A 22,590-nucleotide genomic window follows, 5' to 3' on the forward strand; every position below is an offset into this window, starting at 1 on the left:
CTTTCAAATGATTCCACTAAGTTGCGCTTTACTAAGAATGGAAAGTTGTATTGGTCACCGGATGGAACGAATCGACTTGTCGGCTTTTGGCTTGGAGTCTCTGGGACTACGCTTCAAAAGATGACTTAGCACGATTAACACCGCGCAAAATATATCAGAGCCTTGAAAAATCAATCTTCTGATGGAATGGAATAAAAGATGTAAACATACTGAAAGTAATGAGCTTAAGGCTGCGCTGCTACGTTCTGAGGAGGAAAATTGGACTGCAAGGGATTATAGTTACTACTAGGGATGACATAGCAGCATGTAGGCCATCACGATTAGATAAGTACAATATGTATATCGTGTGTGCAAGCTATGTAAACAGTAATGATAGAGGAGGGGGCCAACCTATCTGTAGGTCCTCGAGTAGCCCACCCGTATCATGAGCTAATCAAACAAATTCATGGCTGCGAGCTGATCGGAGCGGCATAAGTCAGTGGCTTGCCAAAGCCCAGGATTTTGAAATCTTTGCTATATACCTATTTAGACGCGGAGATGCAACTATCCCCTGTCTGTCTCAATTTTCTGAATCGAACTATCCCTGCCAATAATTTCGCTTGTAACATTCCGACCCTAACGTGCGTAAATTAGCAAAGCAAAAATGATCTAACCTCTTCGGACAAGGATGCAGTACATTCCGTAGGTAGCGCAGCCACCTATAGTACTTTGACTCTTTCTTAGTCCTAGCTTGCCAAGGTACGCTAGTAAATATGGGGAGTTTCTCCGCAGTACTCCCATGGTGAATTTCGTGTCACAACCTTTATATAGGGGTACCCAAAATACATCCCACATCCAAATTCACTTCAATAGTACGCTCTTTGAACACTTACGAAGGACCAATAGAAGAAAAATTGTTGCTGGAACATAGGTCAAGTGGAGAAAGCATTATATGGAACGTCAAACCAAGCAGTAAGTGTCGCTGTTTGTACGACCGAGATAGTGCCCAAGGGGTAAGAATGACTTGGTACAGTACTCTACACATTGAGATATCGCTCAGGGGTGGTGACCACCTAATAGTTCTGGGAAGTGGGAAATTACACTTGATTTTCTCTAATGCAACAGAAGTGGTTCATCGGCGAAGTAAGGGAGAGTACGTCGGCATCCATGGCGAGTGATAAGTGTCAAGTGTCCGTGGTTTAGAAATCTCGATTGGAGCAAATTTCCCCATCAAGATAAACGCAGCATCCTTCCATCTCGGCATCCTTCCATCTATGAATCTTTGATAGCTTATGATAACACCTCGAACTAGCCCTTATTTAAATAGAATCAAAGCTCGTTTCGGACAGGAAGGCCGGATGAAAAGGACAATAGGCTAAATTTGGTACTGGTACATCGCCACGTCTACAGCTCACATGCATGCTTAATTTCCAAGTACTTATATAGCTTCGGGCTCTTCGGAGGCCGCGTGCCCCGCTGAATTAGGGATAAATTTGGGACTACCCACAGGCCACCAATTTGCGTGCAAGCGTCGTACTTAAAGGCGACATAGTGCCCGCTTATTAGTAAGATTGAAGGCGAATAGGCAAACCCTAGCTTGTGAACTGACCTTTTTTTTTTGAAGGAAAATCAACCCATTGTCAGAGGAACAACGCTCTATATAATTTGTCAGACTTAAGATCCATTGGCTCATCACATCCATTCTTTCACGACGTTTGTTACCCCAGCACTCTCCAGAACAATATGATAGAAATCGCATCAGAGCCTCCGCCTCCTACTGGGGTAATCATGGGCGAAACTGATACCAATGAAAGTGGAGAGCAGCCGGAAACTGGATATATGCAAGGATGGCCCCTCGCTTCGTTGACCTTGGCATTTATGTCTATTTGCCTCGTACTAGCTATTGACAATACCATTCTATGTTCGTGAATTCCCCCAACAGAGGGTCATAGCATCAGACCTAATTGTCATACCAAGCGACGGCGATACCCCAAATCACCAGCGACTTCCATAGCCTCAACGATATTGGTTGGTATGGCTCTTCCTACTTGATCGCACAAATGGCACTGCTACCGACCTGCGGCCGCCTCTACGCATTCTTCAACATCAAGTGGGTGTATTGCATATCGCTGGCCGTCTTCGAAATCGGCTCCATCATCGCGGCAGTCGCTCCGAATTCCGTGGCGCTTATCATAGGGCGGGCAGTCTCTGGTCTCGGTGCTGCGGGTTTAGTGAGCGGAACGACGACTATTCTGTCATATTGCGTGTCTTTGGAGAAACAGGCAATGCTGTCGCCTATCGTCCTAGGCATGTATAACATTGGATCGGCCGTTGGACCACTAGTGGGTGGTTCGATAACCGACAACAAGAAGCTGACGTGGCGATTCATCTTCTGGATCAATCTCCGTAAGTGTCCGTCGATGACGAAGCCCGTACCCTATCCCTTTATCGCTAGCTAATAAGTCATAAGCTTTCGGAGCTGTTGGGCTGGTTCTAGTCTGGTTCACCTTAAGGAAACCCCCACCTGCGGTAAAGGGGGACCTGCCTTGGAAACAGAAACTACGTCAACTAGACCTTTTAGGGGCTACTGTGCTTCTCGGTGCAGTATCATGCTTGAATTTAGCATTACAGTGGGGTGGCATCGTCTACCCATGGTCTGATACCAAGGTGTTCGGGTGTTTGATCGGATTCGGTCTACTCTTGATTATCTTCTTGTACTTGCAATTCCGAAGCGAAGAAAAGTTTGTTGCCTCTCCATAGATACTACTTATTTGGCATTATTGCTAACACTACCCAGCTCGAATATCCCTCTTCGCATCTTTCGGAGTCGTACCGTATCGGCATCATGCGGCTTCATGATGCTCGTTCAAATGGCTATAGTACTACAATCGTACTTTTGGCCCATATACTTCCAGTCGGTCAAGAACACCAATGCCAAAGACTCGGGAATTAATCTACTCCCCTTGATAGTGTCGAACAGCCTCGCCACGATCTGCGCGGGCTCTATCGCGTCAAAATTTGGGCACTATGTACCATTCATGTGGGCTGGGCCTCTCGTCCTAGCTGCCGGAGGGGGTCTATATCAAGTAGTTCGCCCGGACAGTCCAAGCGGACAGTGGATAGGGTTTCAAATCTTGTCTGGGCTTGGCTATGGTAGCTGTGCCCAAATGCCGATCCTGGCTGTGCAGGTTGTCCTCAGCAAGTCAGACGTACCAACAGGTCTTGTTATGATAATGTTTTTCCAGGTGCTCGGGGGCGCGCTAGCTCCTAGCGTTGGACAAAACCTATTTACTGATGGGCTTCTGCAAAACCTCAGCAAGATGCAGGGAATAGATAGTGCAGCTGTAGTGGCCGCAGGTGCAAGTGGTTTCAGGGAGGTAGTTCCTCCCGAGCTGATGAATGCTGTCGTGGGTACATTTAATTCTGCTTTAAGGAATGTTTTCTGGGTGGCGCTTGCTACCCCAGTCCTTGCTTGGATAACAAGCTGGGCAATGGAGTGGCGACAATTACCTATATCTAAGAAAAAGGTCAATCAAGTTCCAGTCCAGGAGGTCGTTGAGAAAATGGCTTGATAGCAATGGAGAGTGATCTAGGCCTTAAAGGGAGTGTGCCATGTGCCTGGCTTTGATAGTGAATAGGTATGCTCAACTTGTCACATCGTAATTGATAATTTATGAATCCAAGCAATACCTTCAGGATGGCAATTCATGGGGACAAAGAAAAGCCCTGTAGGCCCCGGACTACCGCTAGTGCCCAACAGGAAAGTTCGCAACAGGTTCTTGGGTAGATTTGCATAAGGCATGCACTCTACTCATGGCGGGCTATAGGGCTATTCTTATGCAAGCAGCCAGATTTAGATGGCCTGTGGAGTTCCAATTCACTGCTGTGCACTAAATGCCCACTTGCATAGTACTCCCGATATCGCTGTAGAGAGTGGGATCTACACTCATTATTCGCTTTCGATGCCCATTCTTAAGCGGCCAAGCCATGCACAAGTCACTGCCTCGCCGTCCGCAGATCCTGACAAGATAGGATGCCATAGATTGTCTCAAATGTTCAAGAGGTCAATAACGAGCTTATCTACAGTGCAAGCATGATTGGGTTAGTAGATATTAAGTGACTATAATACGACATTCATCAATCGTACTACAGTGAGCCAAGCGTCTAGATAGTTCTGCCAAATTTGCTGATTAACGGCGCTATGGATATCATACCCTTGTGAGTCAATTCAGCTGTAGAGAGACCTCAGCACGAACCTTTGGGCATAAAATGAAATATTCAATAGCCCAAGACATAATAAACATTCAATTTCTCAATATTATTCGTGTCCGCCATCCTAGTAAGCCAATTATCCCTGATTCCTCAGAAAGCTCATCTTGGAGTAGCTCCTGATCAGTTCCTTTCTCAGGGCCTTGGTCGATTGTATGTTCTTCACTGTGCGATTCCAGTCCAAGATTGGCTGGCTCAAATCCATTAGGTGGCATGTTGCCTGATTAGCCTAAGGCTCAGTGATCACATTGATGGTAGATATGTGGAGGCTGATAAACATTCGAAGAGTCAAAAGCAAAGTCGCTGGGAAGTGAATGCGACTAGGCTGCGGTCTTGAGACAGATGGTCGTCTATAACGTCTTGCGCGACCGTTCGGTCCTTTGTCAATTCCAGGCCATCACCCTGACCAGAAAGTGTGTTACGCGTTTGCTTTTACGACTACAATATAACATACCACATAGTAATAATCATAGGGGAACATTACCAATCTATCCGAGCCAAGTGGCATATGTCTCCGAATCTATTTGAAATCAACAATGATATTAACAAGTAAAACACGTACCCTGGTCACTTCACTATCATTAGAGTTATGATCACCTAGTTAGCTACAACTTGGGCAATTTTCAGGGAAGGGGTATCAGGAGGCCACTGACTTCGCCATACTTTACAGTCTTATTACGCTTTTCTCTATTTAATTCGGTCAGTATGTTTAATGTGCTGGTAATCGCTGAGGATGGCCAAAGTTACATGGTCTCCATGACGATACTTCCAGTTGTGTGATGTACTCATCCCCATCTGGGATAAAGAGATCTTACGTTCCGTTAGACTGGGCGACATGACTCCGAGTCATCTACTAATGTGACTGCCGGTGCTGGCTCAATGGCCCAGCCTTTCGGCCCCAACCATCCTGAACATAGCTTCAGGATCGATTTCATTCTCTGGGAATTCATCTATTCCATTTAACTGAACCCAATTTCCTCATTTTTGATTGATCTTAAATTTCTTCTCTTGTCTGCAATGTTTATCTCCATTAAATAAGAAAACACAAACAATGTGACAAAAGGAAGTTGACGTTTTATCTCCCCCCATTACCCTCAACCATTTGCGTTTTATAGCCGCGCAAATGCCTCCTTCATCCTCACATAGGGCTTCACCGCCAGGATCGCTTGCGTCGCTTCTTTTGTCGATATTTTGGACTGCGGAGTACGCGCGCTCTTCTGAATTGCCGAGGCTCGTAGTCGTCGAATGCTGTCCCAGACTCGCAGTCGGTCGGAGATAACGTGACCGTCAGAGACATCCGCAAAAGTGCGATAAGCCCTTCCACATCTTCGAGGCATTGATAGGCCCCTTTTCCCTGACACGTAACCATCGGATGGGCGGGATCGCCTATCAATACGGCTCGGCCCTTCAAAACCCATTCTCATAGTTTAGGAGCTGAAGCTCTTGGCTGAAAAAGGAACCTCAGGGGAAACACCTTGCTCATCCACCAAGGATATCTCCGAGGCTTCCTTCCCATCAAGCCGACCTGGTCAATGAGGCGAAAATTGAGGGGCTGCTGCCTTGAAGATCAAAAGCTTCAAACATGTATATGAGAACATACCTGTACGGCGCTTTATTAGTGGCATGCTGCCTCCACAGCGAGTAAGGTCGCCATATTGACCAGCCCAGCATTCAAACACTGCGATTCAAATATCAACTTAAAATCGAGGTTTCGTGTTCACTGTTGGGTCTCTTTGCGTACTCTCCTGAATAGTATGATATAAGATATCCACCGAGGGGATCCTGGTCGTTTGAATTTTTCATCAAACGGCCTATAATTCAAATTCGATTTCACCAAGGATGTCGCTATTAGAACGGTTCAAAAAATGAATATATTAAGGATATTCTTAGTGAATCGTTGAATGTCGTCTTTCTTCCGCTAATTCTAAATTGGGGAGAGTTGATGAGTGGATTCTCAACTGGGCCTTAGCCTTTAGTGAGAGTGGTGTTACCCTGGCATCTCCCAAATTCTTCTATCCAGTTAAGAAATCACATTAGTCCTAGGCAGCAAGCTCACTCGGTAGCCGCGAAACGGTTACCCATTACCGTCGCTCATAACGTAATGCCCTGATTATCCGCTAATCCCAGTATATCTTGAATAAAATTCCAGTGATGAATGATCCTGCAATGCAATTTTGGAAAAGCATCCAAATTTATAATCTTGTCTCCAAATCACCAATCACCAGCTGTCGCGGCCTGACAAGGCTGACAGGCCCGTGCATATTAGGAAATTCATGATTTACCCCTCCCATTTATTTTATGTTGTACTCATTTTACTCATCTCCTCTCACTATATTGAACTTTATCTCAATATGGAATCCTTTATGAGGGATTTACCTCTTTCCCGCCTTGGTATCCAATTAGGGAAGGACTGGTATTGTGTAAGCGGCCTCTGAATTCCGTCAAGATATCCAGCACTAATCAATATCAGTGCCTGGAAAAATGCAGATCATACAATACATCAGAAGCAAAAGAATGTGTTGAGTGTCAACATAAGAAATGTGCGCAATGCCAAGGTCCAGTCTATGGAATATCTAAAGTGACGTATATGTATATATGTGTAAGTCAGCCACTACATACTGGACAGTCGAAACCCAAGGTTCCTGACAGTGTTAGAATTTAGTGTAACTGCGGTGATGGTCCAAAGGTATATAACCAACAGCCATATTGTGTTACATGTAATCATCTAGCGTGTTCTAACTGCATATCTGTTAAGTGAATTCAAGTATGTTTTTCTTGCCCCTGTCTCCACCATGGAACCATTCTCTGTAACCCAAGAGTCGCGGTTATAGTGCCACCCGTGAGACAGATGACACAAAGCCAGTATTTCCACCAGGCGTTTTCACCGCTGACTTGATTCATACCGAATATACCCTGTTTAGTACATTGAGTAAAGTAATAATCATATAAAAAAAGGTGTAACGTACCGTAACTAAACCCAGAGGAAGGTATATCTGATCAAACAATACGCATTAGCTAAACTCGATAGACAAGTTAGGAGACTCACGATGCTAATGTACGTCAAAAGCCGGATATTATTTCCCTGGTGGGTAGCCGTCATGCTCTCCGCAAGTGAGGAAGCATTCACCAACTTGAGATGCATTAGAGAAACATATTAGAGCGAATCGAATCTACTAGGACCAACATACCACATCCGACATCTTCTCTAATGTTTCGATCTGCTGCTCTAGGACCATCCGGACAGTAGCCAGTTCGGCTGTGAATTGGCGCACCTGGTCGAAACACTCGCGGAATCGGTCGTACAGGGCGCCTTCGGTTTCGAGATCAAAGTAGACACCACTGTTCGCTTGAAAGGAGACTAGCGTAGCGATCACTCGGGCTAGTAGGTTACGGAGCCTTCGTAGTGTTCCTAGAGTCCAAGTATATTCTTTAGTCTTTTTCAGAGACGGGTCATCCTCGAGGAATACGTCATCCTATTTGGCGGTTCAGCTTGTGTATACATTAGGGGCTTCAAATGGCAGAGGAGAATATATATTTACGCGCTTATCAATATCATGCACGATGATTTCCATCAAAACTGCCCATTCCATCGTGATCTGACTCGTGCGAATGACTAGAATGGAAAGGAAATAGTATCGTGGATCCCAAATAGGAAATTGATTCATTCGTAAGCCTGATGATGGTCCATCTACCTCATCCTGCAGGTACTCTGTAATGGGATTATTGGCTCGAAGGTACGCGTCTTCGCAGAAATAGGCGGTCCAGAAGTATTCATCGACTCCGAACACGATCAAGGAAATTTGCGCCTCATAGATGGCATCCTGGCCTGAAAGGCTAACGAGACGGTGTTTCCGGAGTTTCCGACCGTCTCGAAGTTGGTAATTTTCTTTTCTAAGGGCGTAATGGGGTAGGTGAAATTCTAAAGTGAACCCAGTGGTCTAGAATTCTCTCAGCGATTCTCCCATCTTTCTGTATAAATGGTAATAATACCTGTGAGACCCCCATGTAAGAAGCAAATGTCACGTATCGTGACAAAAATGACCGTACCTGGGGAAGATGCATATAATTGACGTTTGAGATCAACGCAAGGCCCATCAGAGGTGTCAAATCGACCAGGTATCTTGCTAATTAGCCACAATCGATCGATTACGATGATAACATACATTATTCGGCGCTCTGCAAATCCTGCTCTCTGGGATCATCAGTAGCATAATTCATGTTTTGAACAGAATTGAAACACAACAAAACATTCAAAACGTACATCCCGATTAAGATGCGTGTAGAGCGTCTCCGCGTCCACGCCGCAGACACTAACATGCAAACCCCCAGGAGGTCGTCGCATATATTCTTCGGATTCCCATTGTCGGACAGGCAAGAAAGCTGCGCTTTCCGGGAGGCTGGTAAACTTCAAGCAGGGATCACATCGGTCATCAATTATGGCAAGCTGTCTTCTGTCCGCTGGTGAGCTTTGGCCCCCGATGAACTCCGGAAATGAGCGTGTAGCTCCAGTCTGCGCGAGGAAGAGTTTCAACAGCTCATGGCGGCGGGGTGGGGACAGATCGGGATTATAGCTGCGGAAGAATTCGTCGATCACTGATGCACCGTTGGGGACGCGCAACCGGTTATCCTGGCCGTGGTAGAGAGTCGTCTGGCGGTTCGAAAAGTCTTTACGCCAATGTAGAGAGTTTAGTGGGGGACGAAGAGAGCTGATTATGGCGTTCATGGAGTGGGATTTGAGAGAGAGAGAGAGACAGAGATCTAAAAGTCCAGAATAATCATTTTGTGGATGTCAACAACATAGGTCGCCTAGCGTCGCGCCGCAAAGCTGGATTTTGGGCAATTGGACAGGTCGGATCAGCCTGGATAAGCAAATATCAAGACCGGTAACGTGGACAGCCAATTAGCGTATCCCGATAACTGACAGGCACTATTCCTAACCTATACAAATGACCTTTGAAATCAGGCAAAGATTTGCAACTGAGCATTCGAATTGCATTTTCAACGCCACGGAGACTCTATTATTGATCTTAGTGGAAGTCTGTAATAAACTCAGCACGTGAAGATCTCAGATCGTTCCCATTGGGTGTGTTCTAAAAAGTCCTGACACAACCTTGCACTGCTTTCGAGGAGGGGGGGCAGAGCGGGGTTCAACCGGCGAGTGCACTATACATAGTACGGGGCGCGTAGGGTGAAGAAGCGCTATAATTAGCACTCAAAGCCGGATTTGGATTAGCACGGTAATCTAGGGTGGAAAACCCCAGCCCAAAAAGTAATAAGGTTATTATAAGCATAAAGCAGTTATTCGCTGTACCCATCCGATATGGTGTAGTGGCTAACATCGTCGTCTCTCACACGACAGCCGGGGGTTCGATTCCCCCTATCGGAGTTTCTTTTTATCTTCGTTTTTTGGACATCTACCCCACTTTCCACTCTTTAACGATTCTCCTTCTTCTTTCCTTTCTTTTTCGGTTTTTTTTTTTTTTTTTTTTTTTTTTTTTTGGTTGGCTCATTCGTTATTTTTTTTCTCCTGAAGAAATGCGGGGGCGATTAGCATGTGACTGCTATAGATAGCATTGAACTTATTAAAAGAGGGCAGAGCACAGGATTGAATGACTATCTTAGATTTCGACACTCTTGAATACTGTCTTCACCTGTGGCCTAGGAATAATCCCAACATTAACCTACAAAATGCCTACTACATTCACTTTCCCCCCGGCGGATAAGTCCCGTGCCCGTGAACTAGATCTACTTAACAAGGTCGCCGTAATCAGCGGTGCATCCCGCGGTATCGGACGAGCAATCGCCTTTAACCTCGCATCACGCGGCTGCTCCATCCTCGGAACCTGCACCAGCGAAAAAGGCATCAAAGCTATCTCGTCAACCCTGAACGACGATATAACACGCCAGGTCTTCCAAGGCACATCTCGGACAAGACCCGCAAACATGCAGATCAAAGGCATAATTGCCGATATCTTCTCCAATTGTGCAAGCATAATCGCCGATGAAGTTAGCAAAAGCTTCGATGGACGCGTCGACATATTCATTAACTGTGCTAGCGATCCTATGCCCGGCATAATTGGTGAAATGGACGCGGCTGAAATTGAGCACAGTCTGCTTGGTAATATACAAACTCCAGTGCTGATAGTCGAGGAATTTTTTCGGCGAAAGTACTTTTGGCCGGAGAGTCGCATCATCTACATTTCATCTATCCGGTCACGGCTGCCATGGAGTGAACAGCTCATGTATGCAGCTGGCAAATCCGCTGGCGAGTCGCTGTGTAGGACTTGGGCTCAGGCCTTCGGTGGGAAAGAGGAGAGATATGATCTTATGGCGGGGACCACAGCAAATGCCGTGACAGTTGGATTGACCGAGACGGAGGCGGTTGTTAATTGTGGACCTGAGGCCGCGCAGAAATTCCAGAGTGAGTTCTTTCCAACTCAGAGTATACCGCGTTTTGGGCAACCTGATGATGTGGCGGATGTGGTTGGGTTGCTTTGTAGTGCTGGTGCGCGGTGGATTACGGGATCCGTGATTATTGCTATGGAGGTTTTGTTAAAATTAGTTGATGCCGCAGTATTTCAGAGGAATTGTTCAGGTGCTTTTTTAAAGCAAAATGAAATTCTGCCCCAGAGAATAAACCCAGGATTCCTCAAGACAGTAGATAATTAGATTCCCTGGCCTATGGATGCCCCTAAGTTTCCGATCATTCGGGGCTCTATAAACATTGAAATACACATTACCGGGCAGACCCAAATAAAGTTGGTGATATATCAAGTTGACTGCAGCATTTACCTGGGGGTTTGCGATGTCGGTGGACTTTCCGCCTAGTCCAGTGCTGGATATTCTAAGAATGTTTTCCATTGGTCTCATAGTTCCCACTACAGAATGGTTGCATTTTCGTTCGTCACGACGGCTACAACCGGGGCCAATGAAACATATCCAATGGAACTCCAGAGATTAAAAAGAGATACATAGCTGTGATAGGTGCTGACAAGAAAAGGCCGGAGCTCTGTAGTTTGAGGCACACGGACCAGAGTCTCCCGATCTCCACTTATTTGCGTCTAGAAGTACTGTAAGTTTGATCATCGCGGAAGGTTATTTAGAATTTCGGAATTTTCAGGGAGACTGCAATTTCTTTTGAACATAGCTATTCCCTTGATTTATTCCTTTCAGTTGATCTGATCCCTTGTAAAGTAAGCTTGAATGACCATTCTACTCGATCGGCAGAAGCCCTAGGAGCGTTTGAACATCAAAATAAAGCTCCGAAGCCCGCAAATCAAAAACGTCATTATGCCATCAAGATCAGCATACCCCTCCCGAAATCGCAGCTCACCGGCCACTGAAAATCGCCAATGAACGGATAGAATCGGAGAATATGACAACATAATGTTTCAAGCAATTGGCGGGGTGCTCCCAATATAAAGTTCACTGCCCCTCACTCTTTTCTCCTCCTTCTTCTTTCCTCTCTCATCAACCTATCCAGCTTCGCCGGATCAAAGCAATTGAACAAGACCAACTCAGTAACTATTAGACCTTTGATCTTGGTCCGCCCAAGCTAACCATAATTTAGATTTTCACAAGTACATATTGCCCCCGCCATCTTGTGGGAAGCCATGTCTCCGCTTTGGCTGGGCATATTGTCCCTTAGGGATCAAGGTATCTCAGGTAACTTCTGGGCGTTGTGCCGGTGTTCGTTCCGATACTGTTGGCATCGCTTCTTTACTCTCCCAAGATAAACATCTACGAGCAGATAAGAAGTAATGTCAATGGCATTGGTTCGTTCTGAGAATATACGGTCAAAACTTGATCTGGATAATACCAGCGAAAGGATCATGCCTTCCCCTTCTCTCTCCTTGTTGTATAGCAAACTAACAAAGGTCCAAGTCACCTCGACTTGATCCCTAACCCACAATGTCTCCACCTGCTGCTATCTTTGAGCCGACTGTCGCCCCTGTTGGCATCAAGGGCAAGGTTGTCGCTCCCGAGACGACTACTACCACCTTGACCGGACAGGGACAGTCCCCGCTTCTAGACCAGTTCGGCGGCAAGTGGGATGAGTTCAAGTTCGCCCCTATCCGCGAGAGTCAGGTCTCTCGTGCCATGACTCGTCGCTACTTCCAGGATCTGGACAACTACGCCGAGAGCGATGTTGTCATCGTTGGCGCTGGATCCTGTGGTCTGAGCTCCGCCTATGTGCTCGCCAAGGCCCGTCCAGACCTGAAGATCGCTATCGTTGAGGCTTCCGTGTCTCCTGGTGAGCAAGACTCGCGGATGAGATCAACACTAGCTTCTTTACTAATCTAGTACTAGGTGGTGGTGCCTGGCTCGGTGGCCAGCTCTTCTCCGCCATGGTCCTCCGTCGTCCTGCCGATGCTTTCCTCACAGAGCTCGGCGTTCCCTTCGAGGAGGAGCCCAACAACCCGAACTTCGTGGTCGTTAAGCACGCCGCCCTGTTCACTTCGACTCTTCTGTCCCGAGTTCTGGCCTTCCCGAACGTGAAGCTTTTTAACGCCACTTGCGTTGAGGACTTGATCACCCGCCCTGATGGAACTGACAAGGTCCGTCTGGCTGGTGTGGTCGTTAACTGGACTCTGGTCACCCTTCACCACGATGACCACTCTTGCATGGATCCCAACACCATCAACGCTCCTGTCATTATCAGTACCACTGGTCACGATGGCCCATTCGGTGCCTTCTGTGCTAAGCGTCTTGTGTCCATGAACACTATCGACAAGCTCGGTGGTATGCGTGGTCTGGACATGAACCTAGCTGAGGATGCTATTGTTAAGAACACCCGTGAGGTTACCAAGGGTCTTATCATCGGTGGTATGGAGCTGTCGGAGATCGATGGTTTCAACCGCATGGGCCCAACTTTCGGTGCGATGGCCATGTCTGGTGTCAAGGCCGCTGAGGAGGCACTGCGTGTCTTCGATGACCGTAAGCGCGAGTGTGCTGAGTAAATTGGGACATTTCAGTACAAATGTCCCTAGTGGAAGTCTAGCTATGTTACTGGGTAGCTTTTGCTATCAGTCGTTTCGATAATGCGCTCCACACTCGTTTAATGCGATAATGCAATTGATACTCATTTTAACGATGGATAATTTCGTGTTTGAGTACCTTATTTTGTTTGTAGAATGTTCAACGTACATAGTAGGCATTATGTATTATGTTAGTAATGATTTCAATATATAATATGTTACAAAGAGGATGTTCTCGTAATAAATAGATGCTATGTGCACCAGTGTTCTGACTCAAGAAGCAATGAATCACTCCTTTCCTTTCGAGTCTCTACTAGAACGGGGAGCCCGTCCCTCGGCAGCCAGAACTAAATCCTTTGCAGTCCGGACCTCCCACTCGAATTCTTTCAGAGCACGAAGCTCACTTGAGACAAAAAGTCCGCCTATCAAGCCATCCAGAATACCAGCTCCAAAATTCAGTGTGCTAACCAGGATAAGGATGAAGCCGAGATACGTGCGATTTCCCACCCACCATACGCCTACCATGCATCCGATAGAGACCACAATCGACAGAATAAAATGCGCAAGACGCCAGCGGCGCTGCGACCGTTCTCGCTGCACATAAGTGTGGATCATATCGATGATGTGATCGTAGGTATCAGGGGAGAGGGCGGCATTGGGGGAGATTTGCTTGGAGGTGGTTGTGTGGAGAGAAGGAGTGCTCGGTGAGTGAGGAATATCAACCTGAGTCTGGGTTTCAGTTTGAGCTTCAGATTCGATAGAAGCAGCAGAAGATCGAGTGATTACTGCCTCAACGGCAAAGTGGTCGCTAAGAGAGCAGCGGAGGGTGGGATGGCGTTCAGTCATGCTGACCTTCGCCGATTCAACCGACCAGCGAGGGGCAGGGAACTCGGGAGCGTATCCTCCATCACCAACAAAAATGTAGTCTAGACGCTTTGCGCGTGGGTCGGCTTCATCCTTATTAATGGTGATCTCTTCACCCTTGTCAAGTCGTTTCTGAAGAGCTTTAGACCAGCGCCAGGTATTGAAAGCACCGTCACAAGTAGCGCCGTTCTCAAGTAAATTGAACTCTGCGGATGGAATTGGTCGTTTCCGAGCTTGCTCAACAGGATTAATTGCTGCACCAAGGGACGAGTCCGGGTGCAGCTCGCGCCAAACGTCACGGACGGGGCTCTGTGCGCTGATCAATCGGTGGGCGAAGGAAGAGGGCAACATGTTAAAGTCGCCCAGTCCGATGACCAGATGGCCTCGCTCTGCAGCACCGCGCATAAGCTTGGAGATTTCCCACGCTTGCGCCGTGCGGTGACACAGGTACGAGTCATTGGGTTCTCGCTCATAGGGGGCGTGCAGATGCGTGCAGAACACCTCAGCGACATCGGCTGCGCTTGGTCCAAACCGCACCCTGGCACAAGCTACACCTTTGCCTACAAACCAATCGCCCCGGAAGAAGGCTGTTGGCCGTCCGTTTAGCGGGTATGCGTACATGCTGCTCTCCTCAATTGGCCACTTTGACAAAATTGCCAAACCCGCTCCAAATATGCCTCCGAAATAAAATTTTCCGTAGGGTAGAATGTGCCGAGTTTGGTCTCGGATGCTCTCGTAGTCTTGTTGTGTCCAGCACTCCTGCAGGCCGACTATCTCGGGGGGTGGACTGGCCAGAGCCAGCTGTCGACCGATCTCTGAAAGACGTTCATGGCGATAGGTAGCGAGATACTTGAGACCCCAGCAATTCAGGGTCAGTATCCGGATGTGAGTAGGAGGCTCATTCGGAATAATTGAGGAAGCCATTTTGTTTGACAATGGCCTTTTAGTGTTGACGAAAGTAGCTTAAAAGTGGAGTGTCGATCAGCGATGTAAATTGGAGAATTCACCGCCTTCGAAACGCGCCTTTTAACATTTCCGCGGCTTGTCGCATCACAACCGCGTTTGTGACGTTTGTCAATGTCCTGAATTGGGCCCAATTTTCATGGAACATTCGCACTCCTCCAGATCTCGTCGGCGGGAGACCCGTGTGTCTCCCGTCGAATCATCGTCAGATGAATTGGCGGCGGCCTCAGATCATGAGCAAGCTGATCGCCGACGAACAAGCTGGGGCGTGCATAAGAATTTCACCCCGCAGCGTCCAAATCACGACCGTCACCCGAGAGATTCGGACAGTCCAGATGAATTGGCTGTTGACGCTGACGAATACTGGCGCACTTCCCGCAACCGTCGGAGCCCCTCGCCCATCAACCGCCCCGCCGATTTGAGCAGCAGCGCTGAACGCCTTTCAGAAGATCGATTGAGCACTGCGGACGAAGATAACACTCCCACCCATGACAACATGTCAGACCGCGCCTCCACCCCTGTTCCTGCTGTTCCGGCTCTGCCTCCCAAACCTGAGCATCTGAACTACCGTGAAAAGTTCGTCCTTCAAGGTCATCTGCGAGGCGTGTCTGCTGTTCAATTCTCCCCAGACTGCTCTATGATTGCCAGTGCTGGTAGGTCATGTTGATGTTCGAAATCCAAGAAGCTCGCTGACCTTTTTTCACCGCAGGAGCCGACGCCGCAATCAAAGTCTGGGATACGCTAACTGGCAGACTTATATACACCTTTGAGGGCCACCTGGCGGGAATTTCCACCCTTGCTTGGAGTCCTGACGGTCAATGGATCGCATCCGGGTCCGATGATAAGACAATTCGGTTTTGGAACGTGAACACCGTATGATACCCGCCGAACTCGCCGTAATGATCAATGCTGACTTGTTACTACAGGGTAGAGCTCACACCAAGACCTTCGTCGGCCACCACAATTACGTTTATCAAATCGCCTTCGCACCCAAGGGCAATATTCTCGTGAGCGGCTCATATGATGAGGCTGTCTTCATGTGGGACGTGCGCCGAGCACGTGTCATGAGATCTCTCCCTGCCCACTCCGACCCCGTCGCCGGTATTGATGTCGTTTACGACGGCACACTCATTGCCTCGTGCGCACTGGACGGTCTTGTTCGTATCTGGGATACACACAGCGGCCAATGTCTCCGCACTCTGGTGTTTGAGGACCAGCCACCTGCAACGTGTGTCAAGTTCTCGCCAAATGGTAAGTACGTTCTCGCGTGGACTCTGGATGGCTGTGTGCGTCTGTGGAATTACGTTGAGAGCCGTGTTGTGAAAACATTCCAGGGTCATGTCAACGAGAAACACAGTCTGTCTGGGTGTTTTGGTCTGTACGGTCCATCGGATATCCGGTACTCCCCGCCTTTATGCTTCGCCGTGAGCGGCAGCGAAGACGGTGCCATTCTGTGCTGGGATCTGATCAGCAAAAATGTTCTCCAGCGCATTGAAGGACATACCGATGCTGTCCTTTGCGTTCACTCTGGCGTGTTAAACGGCAAGCGTCTTCTCGTCAGCTGTGGGTTGGACAAGACAGTCCGTGTTTGGGAGGAGCGGCCCAGGGATGGAGACTCTAACGGAGTTTCCGATGATGTCTCTGCGGATATGGATAAACCCAATGGAGTTGTCGCCAAGGATGAGGATGGCGACAACGAGATGACTGATCCTCCCGGCCCCTCTACTGCGACCACCCCTGCAGAGGATGTTGTGATGACATGATCGAGATTCTTGTTCTGTTATTTGACTTTGCATTGCATTCATGGCTTGCATGAGCGGTTGGATTTTGCTTTAGGTTTGAGGAAATACCCGGTGTCTGGAGTCGAGAAATATGGCATGCATACGTGCATACGCCTCGCGGAATCTTTGATAGGTTAACGCTAGCATAAAATGGAGTACTTTGCCATTATCAATTGAAACAGATATGCATTCAACGTCTACCTTGTGAAATAGTAGGTGTATGCCCAGTCTTGAGATTCTACATGCATCTAAATTACCCATGGACACATACCTGTCACGAATACTTCGGTTGAGAAACCGAGAACAACAATACACGCCCTACCACCCTCGTTTCGACCTGTTTATAATCCTTACACAACGCTTCCCTTATCTCTTTCTCGCCATCATCCCAATTACTAAATATCCCCCGCCAGTTGTAAATACACATCAGAACCCATCCAAAGAAATTATGCGATACATCCTTCCCAAGAACCGTCGTTCCATAAACCGTACCATTCTCAGCCAGATATGGCTTTAAATTCGTAAAAAGCACCATCTTCCGCTCCAACGGACCGGGCAGACAATGAACCAGAAAAAAGGTCGAAATAGAATCATAAACAGCCGTCAACGGAAGTGGCTGCAGGACATCCGCTTGGACAATCTGAGTATCGGGTCTACCAAGACGTTCTTTGGTAAATTGAAGGGAATTGGGATTCAAATCCATTAGCGTTATTTGGGTCTTCTTTGGAATACCGGCGTGTGCGGGATAGTAGCCTGATCCGATGCCGATATCCAGATGGCGGTGACCCAAGAACTTTCTGAAGAAGGGAAGTTGAATGTTTGTAGTCTCGCAGCACCAGACGAATGAATTGCAGATTGCTAGGACCCAAATGTCATATAATGATAGGATGAGGGGGCTATACACGGCTGCGCCGGCTGCGCTGGTAGGGTGCGAGGTGATCTGTATCATCGTGTTCTGAGTGAAAAGTGAAGCTGAGAATGCAAAAAGGTGGAATGAAGCTGAGCTTCTTCATTGTTATATTCCTTTACAATGGCCCCCTCCGGGTTGTCTCGCTATGATGGGGCCTAGCCCCCACTAAGATCTATGGAGGGGCAAAGTCGGAGTTCCAGGGCTCTTTTCTCAACCAATGGTTCAGTCTAAGGAGTATTTCAGTGCGAAACTACTTACCTAAACTTAAAATAGCTGTAGAATATTCGTTACCATTACTCCGTTTGGTTGGCTTAGACCCGCTCTTGTCAAGGCACTCCCGTCGGGTAGCCATCCAAAAGATAACAAGTGTTGTGGGTCACACAATTCTTCAGGACCTTGATGGTGAATGAATAATAAAACGTAACAAAATTGATAGTGCTACTGAGCTTGGGCATAACTCGCCAAAAAAGGCGACTGCCGACATGTCTAAATTAAGTATAAGACAGCCTCCACATCGATCTAGAGTGCTCGACATCGAGCACATGATCGATTCATTGGGGACAAGCTTGTCTGCGGCCCCACTAAAAACTCAATTTGCGCACCTTGGCTTCCTAATTAGGTTTAAGATGCTGGAGCTTCATACAATCCCATGATATCTCGCAATTTTTTACATTGTGGGATGATTGTCGTGGCGACAAGCATTAATTCTCTGCTCCTCCACAAGTTTTGATCTTCAACAACCATTCCAATTAATTCATCATGGGCTCCTCGGGTCTGCAGCTGGTCTGTCCTTCTGAGCATGACATCTACTATAATCTCAATGGGGATGGCTATTCGGAGCCCCTCGTTGGCGCCGTGGTGCTTCAACGCCATGCCATCAATACCGATATTACTCAATTGCAAATACATCTCATGCAGACTGTGCTAGCGGAGAGCAATCTTCTTGCTACAAACCCTGAGAAGAACTTCTTGAGACGAATCCGCACTCCTCTTGGGAAAACATCACGACCAGAGACTTCGGCTACCAAGTCATCGTCTATTATTGAACAAGTAACGCTTCCTGCGTTGCCAATTAGTCAACTTGAGGTCTCTTTCAACGGGCGCGACGCCGTCCCGATCCCGTTTTCTGTGCCCATTCCTGTGAATACGCCCGGAACGACATCTACATCTCTGGGGAAAATCTCATACTCCCTCATTGCCACCCTGACCACATCACAAGGAGATATCATTATCATCGACAAATCAATTAATATTACACGCCAACTCATTCCAGACCGGCAATGCATTCAGCATGTGCGCTCATTCCCCAAGTCACCCGCCATCACCAACATCGCTCTATCTCAAAACATAGCGACGGACGTCAAGTCCGGGATCTCCGTTTCCGCCAAATTAAATCTGCGGGGAGGATTGAAAGCACGCGAGTCTGAGTTTAGATGTGCTTCCATTCGAGGAATCCACTGGCGTGTGGAGGAAGTGACCAGATTAATCGATCAAACCCAGAACAACCTCCAGGATGCACCAGAGGATTTCCTCTGCAAACGTGAATTCATCCGCGAAATATGCAGCGGAAAGCAAAAGGGTTACTGGGCTACACGCGAAAACCCACTTTCAAAACAGCTGAAGTCAGAAGATCAAGATTCTGCTGTTAATATTACGATTGATATCTCCATTCCGAAAAATGCAAAGCTCGCCCCTATGATTGACGGGTCCTGCTATGCTTCCAATACGACTGATTCTATCTCAATGCCACTTGAGCTCCAGGAATGGTGTCCTGCGAGTGATGAAAATCTGGCGATCTTGATCGAGCACCGACTGAAGCTTGAATTTGTTACCGGGGAAGACACCTTTGATGCTCGTTCGAAGAATTTGGTTGATCGTAAGCCTTTGAGGCCTACATTGTCCGCACACTTCCCACTTCTTGTTGGGGAGACGTTTAAGTGTGATCTTGAGGCTATTGCTTTTAACAACCCGCCGAGGTATGAGGAAATTCCATTGTCGCCTCCGGAATATACACAATTTGTGTAAGGGAGTTTTCTCTAATGATTAACGACATATTAATAATCAATAATAATACCTTGTCTTCAAGTGGAAGAACTTGAAGTTGCTTGAATGAAAAAATGTTCAAACTCACGTCTTAGAAGTGTACATCTATTCCATATGTAATCTTGACAGCTTGGCATGTAGCATAAACACCGACCTCGGGACTGTGGGCATATGACATGTCGACAAGGTGGCAAATAATTGTCCACCTCATTATGGGCTTCTTTGCCATAAACCCGAAAGACATTGATTATAAAGAGGTTTTTGTAGAAAAGAAATCCTTTGAATAAAAAGAAGAATATCAAGAACCTGACTTAGAAAGAAGGATGGAGCGGGGAAAAAATTTGACACAAAAAAAGATAATGGTTATGGGGCGAGCCGGGATTGAACCGGCGACCTCACGATGACAATGTCAGACTGTAGTGAACTTCAGTCGTGCGCTCTCCCAACTGAGCTATCACCCCAGATTATATAATATATTCATTGGCTCAACATTCTATTGCTACGACGTTTATGCCAGTTGTTGTTTTCGACTTGACAGGCAGACTTTCTACTATCTCATTTTCAACGACTGCATGTAGTGGAGACATTCGAAATGCATAACAACAAATTCCTAGATCAGCCCAGGGAGTTTAAGCACAATTTCAACTCAAAGATCTGATTGGTAAACTCTAATCGCGTTCAAGCACTGCGGCAGGTGGATCAAAAATATATATATAACAAATAGCAATGCATGTTGTCGGTTGGGAGGGCTAAAAATTTCAAGGTTCCTTTTCTTCCTTTTCAGGATCAATATTCATTTATGACTTGTAGGTATTTGACTCTCATCATCACCCTAGATACTTGAAATCTCGCAGGATCCTCCTTGCTCATAAACTCCCAGCTTGACAATCCACCACAAGCTGATCGAGTTGGTAGTAACACCGGTCACTATTCCATCCGACAATCCACTTGTCTGTATTGTGGAGGCTATCTGGGTCAGTTCTGATGTGGTAATAGAAGCCGTTTTGCTGGTGGTCCTATTCCGTCGGCAGTGATCTCGATACCTACTCTTCATCGCAAACACGAATTTGGTCAAGAACATGGAATAAATTACGTGTCGCATTATCTAGTTATCCAAAACAAAAAGTATCATTAATTGCTCATCATGCATTCCAAGAAGGTCCTCACAGCGATCATGCATCGCTTCTGGAGATCTCCGACCGTGATGGTGTCATCAGTTGGGGCCAGCAAGAGGACGAGAATCGGGCGCTCTGAGAGGTGAATGGAGAGATCTGAAAGGAATATGTGGCGAAAGGGACTTTGGGACTTTTCGAATTGCGGGGTCTGATATGATCACTGCCTCGTTGCGAGGTTCGTACTCGCAATGTTTTCGCGCCATTTTGCTTCGATCGCCGATTCCGATTGCTGAATTGACTTCCCTCCTTAGCCCCCCTTGCGTATCTTTTTTGGATCGAGTTGGTAATTCGCAAGCCAGTCGCTTTCTTTGTAGGTCATAGAATTCGTTGTTTGCTCGACAAATGTGGGGTGATTGCTCAATAATAATTGGACAACGAAGAGAGAACGAGTAGGCCTTACATCTTTGTGCTTTCCAAAGAATTTCGTCCGTGTCTGAATGCATTCTTCCAACGAGGAAAGGTGAAGCTTTCGCCTTCGCGAAGGACCTAGAGAGATATTAGTATAACGAGTCGAAGCATTGGTACATGCAGGAGACTCACAAATCATCATTGATTTTCGAGAAACGATGTAAATCAAGACAGGACTATCATCAGAAGTAGAGCCTGCAAGAATTTTGCTATTATTTGACTTGACTGCCCGTGGAAACCATTAAATTCCAAGGGTAGGATTTGGATGCCATAAAAAATGCGCATCTATAAGGATAATCTAAAGGAAGCTATGGTTGTTGAAATATCAAGTTGTAATGTATTGCATCTACTACATATTTTGGGCTGTTCCGGCTGACCGGCTGTTCCGCTCGCTCGTGAAATACGTTAGTTAGTTCAGTCAGTCAGTAAACTATTTGGAAGAACACCATTGAGTACAAGGCAAATAATCATTATAAAGTGGATTCCAAGTATGAGAACGAGACTTTATGATGTGACATGACGATGGAGGTACTGTTGCTAATGCATGAAATTAGATACTCGTACCTGAAGTATTGGCTGAAAATCTGGATATTACAAGCCCTGGATCCTCGCAAGTTACTCTCCATCCCCAGATCGCATGGAGGCGATGGGAAAAGTCCTGATTTAGCTTTGTGATCAAATGGAGCAACACGGGCTAGTTGATTACCAGATGGGGATCTGGGAAGAGGAGATCCTCTGTTATAAGTTTTAGATACCTTTCGTTCAACTCAACCTGAAACTAACAAATAGTTTCCCAATTAAATTAGTGCTAGGTCAATGCCTCGACCTATTGGAAAGCAAACCAAAAGTACGGATGGCAGCGGTTCCTGAACCACCCACGGCAGCCCCGCGACCTTAAACCCTAAAGGTCTACATCGTTTCCCACGACTACCATTTTCCTAATCACGACTAGTTGGCTATAATGACTGACATCCTACCATCGGCCCGTCCAGTGAGTGAACTTCGTATTCGTGGTGATGAGAAGGATGATCCAGACCTTTATTCTATCTATTTATCAAACGCACCCATGAAAGCTAGGATCTTAGATACTCAATATAGCATAGTCTTTATAAAACGGGCTTCGTAAGAGCGGCTCGATTATCAAGAAAGTCTAACCTACAATTAGACCTCTATAGCCCTGACTGTCAAGAATGTCCGCCCAAAGTGCCAAGAATCTCAAT

General features: G+C 46.8%; 7 protein-coding genes across 7 annotated transcripts; 5 read left to right on the forward strand and 2 right to left on the reverse strand.

Moving 5' to 3' along the window:
- Positions 1 to 1,722: 1,722 nt before the first annotated feature.
- On the forward strand, positions 1,723 to 3,551 carry N7484_009021 (MDR family MFS transporter; the record flags this gene model as incomplete). The annotated part of the gene is made up of 4 exons (XM_057119408.1): positions 1,723 to 1,900; positions 1,957 to 2,385; positions 2,450 to 2,720; positions 2,777 to 3,551. The coding sequence occupies 4 exons, from the start codon at positions 1,723 to 1,725 to the stop codon at positions 3,549 to 3,551; spliced, it is 1,653 nt and encodes a 550-aa protein (XP_056968963.1).
- Positions 3,552 to 7,008: 3,457 nt separating this feature from the next.
- N7484_009022 (uncharacterized protein) lies at positions 7,009 to 8,971 on the reverse strand (the record flags this gene model as incomplete). The annotated part of the gene is made up of 7 exons (XM_057119409.1): positions 7,009 to 7,161; positions 7,215 to 7,241; positions 7,295 to 7,378; positions 7,437 to 7,721; positions 7,788 to 8,139; positions 8,412 to 8,440; positions 8,510 to 8,971. The coding sequence occupies 7 exons, from the start codon at positions 8,969 to 8,971 to the stop codon at positions 7,009 to 7,011; spliced, it is 1,392 nt and encodes a 463-aa protein (XP_056968964.1).
- Positions 8,972 to 9,936: 965 nt separating this feature from the next.
- Positions 9,937 to 10,917, forward strand: N7484_009023 (SDR family NAD(P)-dependent oxidoreductase; the record flags this gene model as incomplete). Its single annotated transcript, XM_057119410.1, has 1 exon — positions 9,937 to 10,917. One exon carries the CDS (start codon positions 9,937 to 9,939, stop codon positions 10,915 to 10,917), a length of 981 nt encoding a protein of 326 aa, XP_056968965.1.
- Positions 10,918 to 12,159: 1,242 nt separating this feature from the next.
- thiA (thiamine thiazole synthase) lies at positions 12,160 to 13,208 on the forward strand (the record flags this gene model as incomplete). The annotated part of the gene is made up of 2 exons (XM_057119411.1): positions 12,160 to 12,502; positions 12,559 to 13,208. 2 exons carry the CDS (start codon positions 12,160 to 12,162, stop codon positions 13,206 to 13,208), a joined length of 993 nt encoding a protein of 330 aa, XP_056968966.1.
- Positions 13,209 to 13,514: 306 nt separating this feature from the next.
- On the reverse strand, positions 13,515 to 15,014 carry N7484_009025 (inositol phosphosphingolipid phospholipase; the record flags this gene model as incomplete). Its single annotated transcript, XM_057119412.1, has 1 exon — positions 13,515 to 15,014. One exon carries the CDS (start codon positions 15,012 to 15,014, stop codon positions 13,515 to 13,517), a length of 1,500 nt encoding a protein of 499 aa, XP_056968967.1.
- A 178-nt stretch (positions 15,015 to 15,192) lies between these two features.
- N7484_009026 (WD40 repeat domain-containing protein) lies at positions 15,193 to 16,816 on the forward strand (the record flags this gene model as incomplete). Its single annotated transcript, XM_057119413.1, has 3 exons — positions 15,193 to 15,706; positions 15,763 to 15,926; positions 15,980 to 16,816. The coding sequence occupies 3 exons, from the start codon at positions 15,193 to 15,195 to the stop codon at positions 16,814 to 16,816; spliced, it is 1,515 nt and encodes a 504-aa protein (XP_056968968.1).
- Positions 16,817 to 18,503: 1,687 nt separating this feature from the next.
- Positions 18,504 to 19,769, forward strand: N7484_009027 (uncharacterized protein; the record flags this gene model as incomplete). The annotated part of the gene is made up of 1 exon (XM_057119414.1): positions 18,504 to 19,769. One exon carries the CDS (start codon positions 18,504 to 18,506, stop codon positions 19,767 to 19,769), a length of 1,266 nt encoding a protein of 421 aa, XP_056968969.1.
- Positions 19,770 to 22,590: the final 2,821 nt, after the last annotated feature.

Source organism: Penicillium longicatenatum, assembly GCF_028827895.1.
Source record: "Penicillium longicatenatum strain IBT 33135 chromosome Unknown contig_6_segment0_segment0, whole genome shotgun sequence".
In the NCBI taxonomy this organism is placed as follows: Eukaryota; Fungi; Ascomycota; class Eurotiomycetes; order Eurotiales; family Aspergillaceae; genus Penicillium; species Penicillium longicatenatum.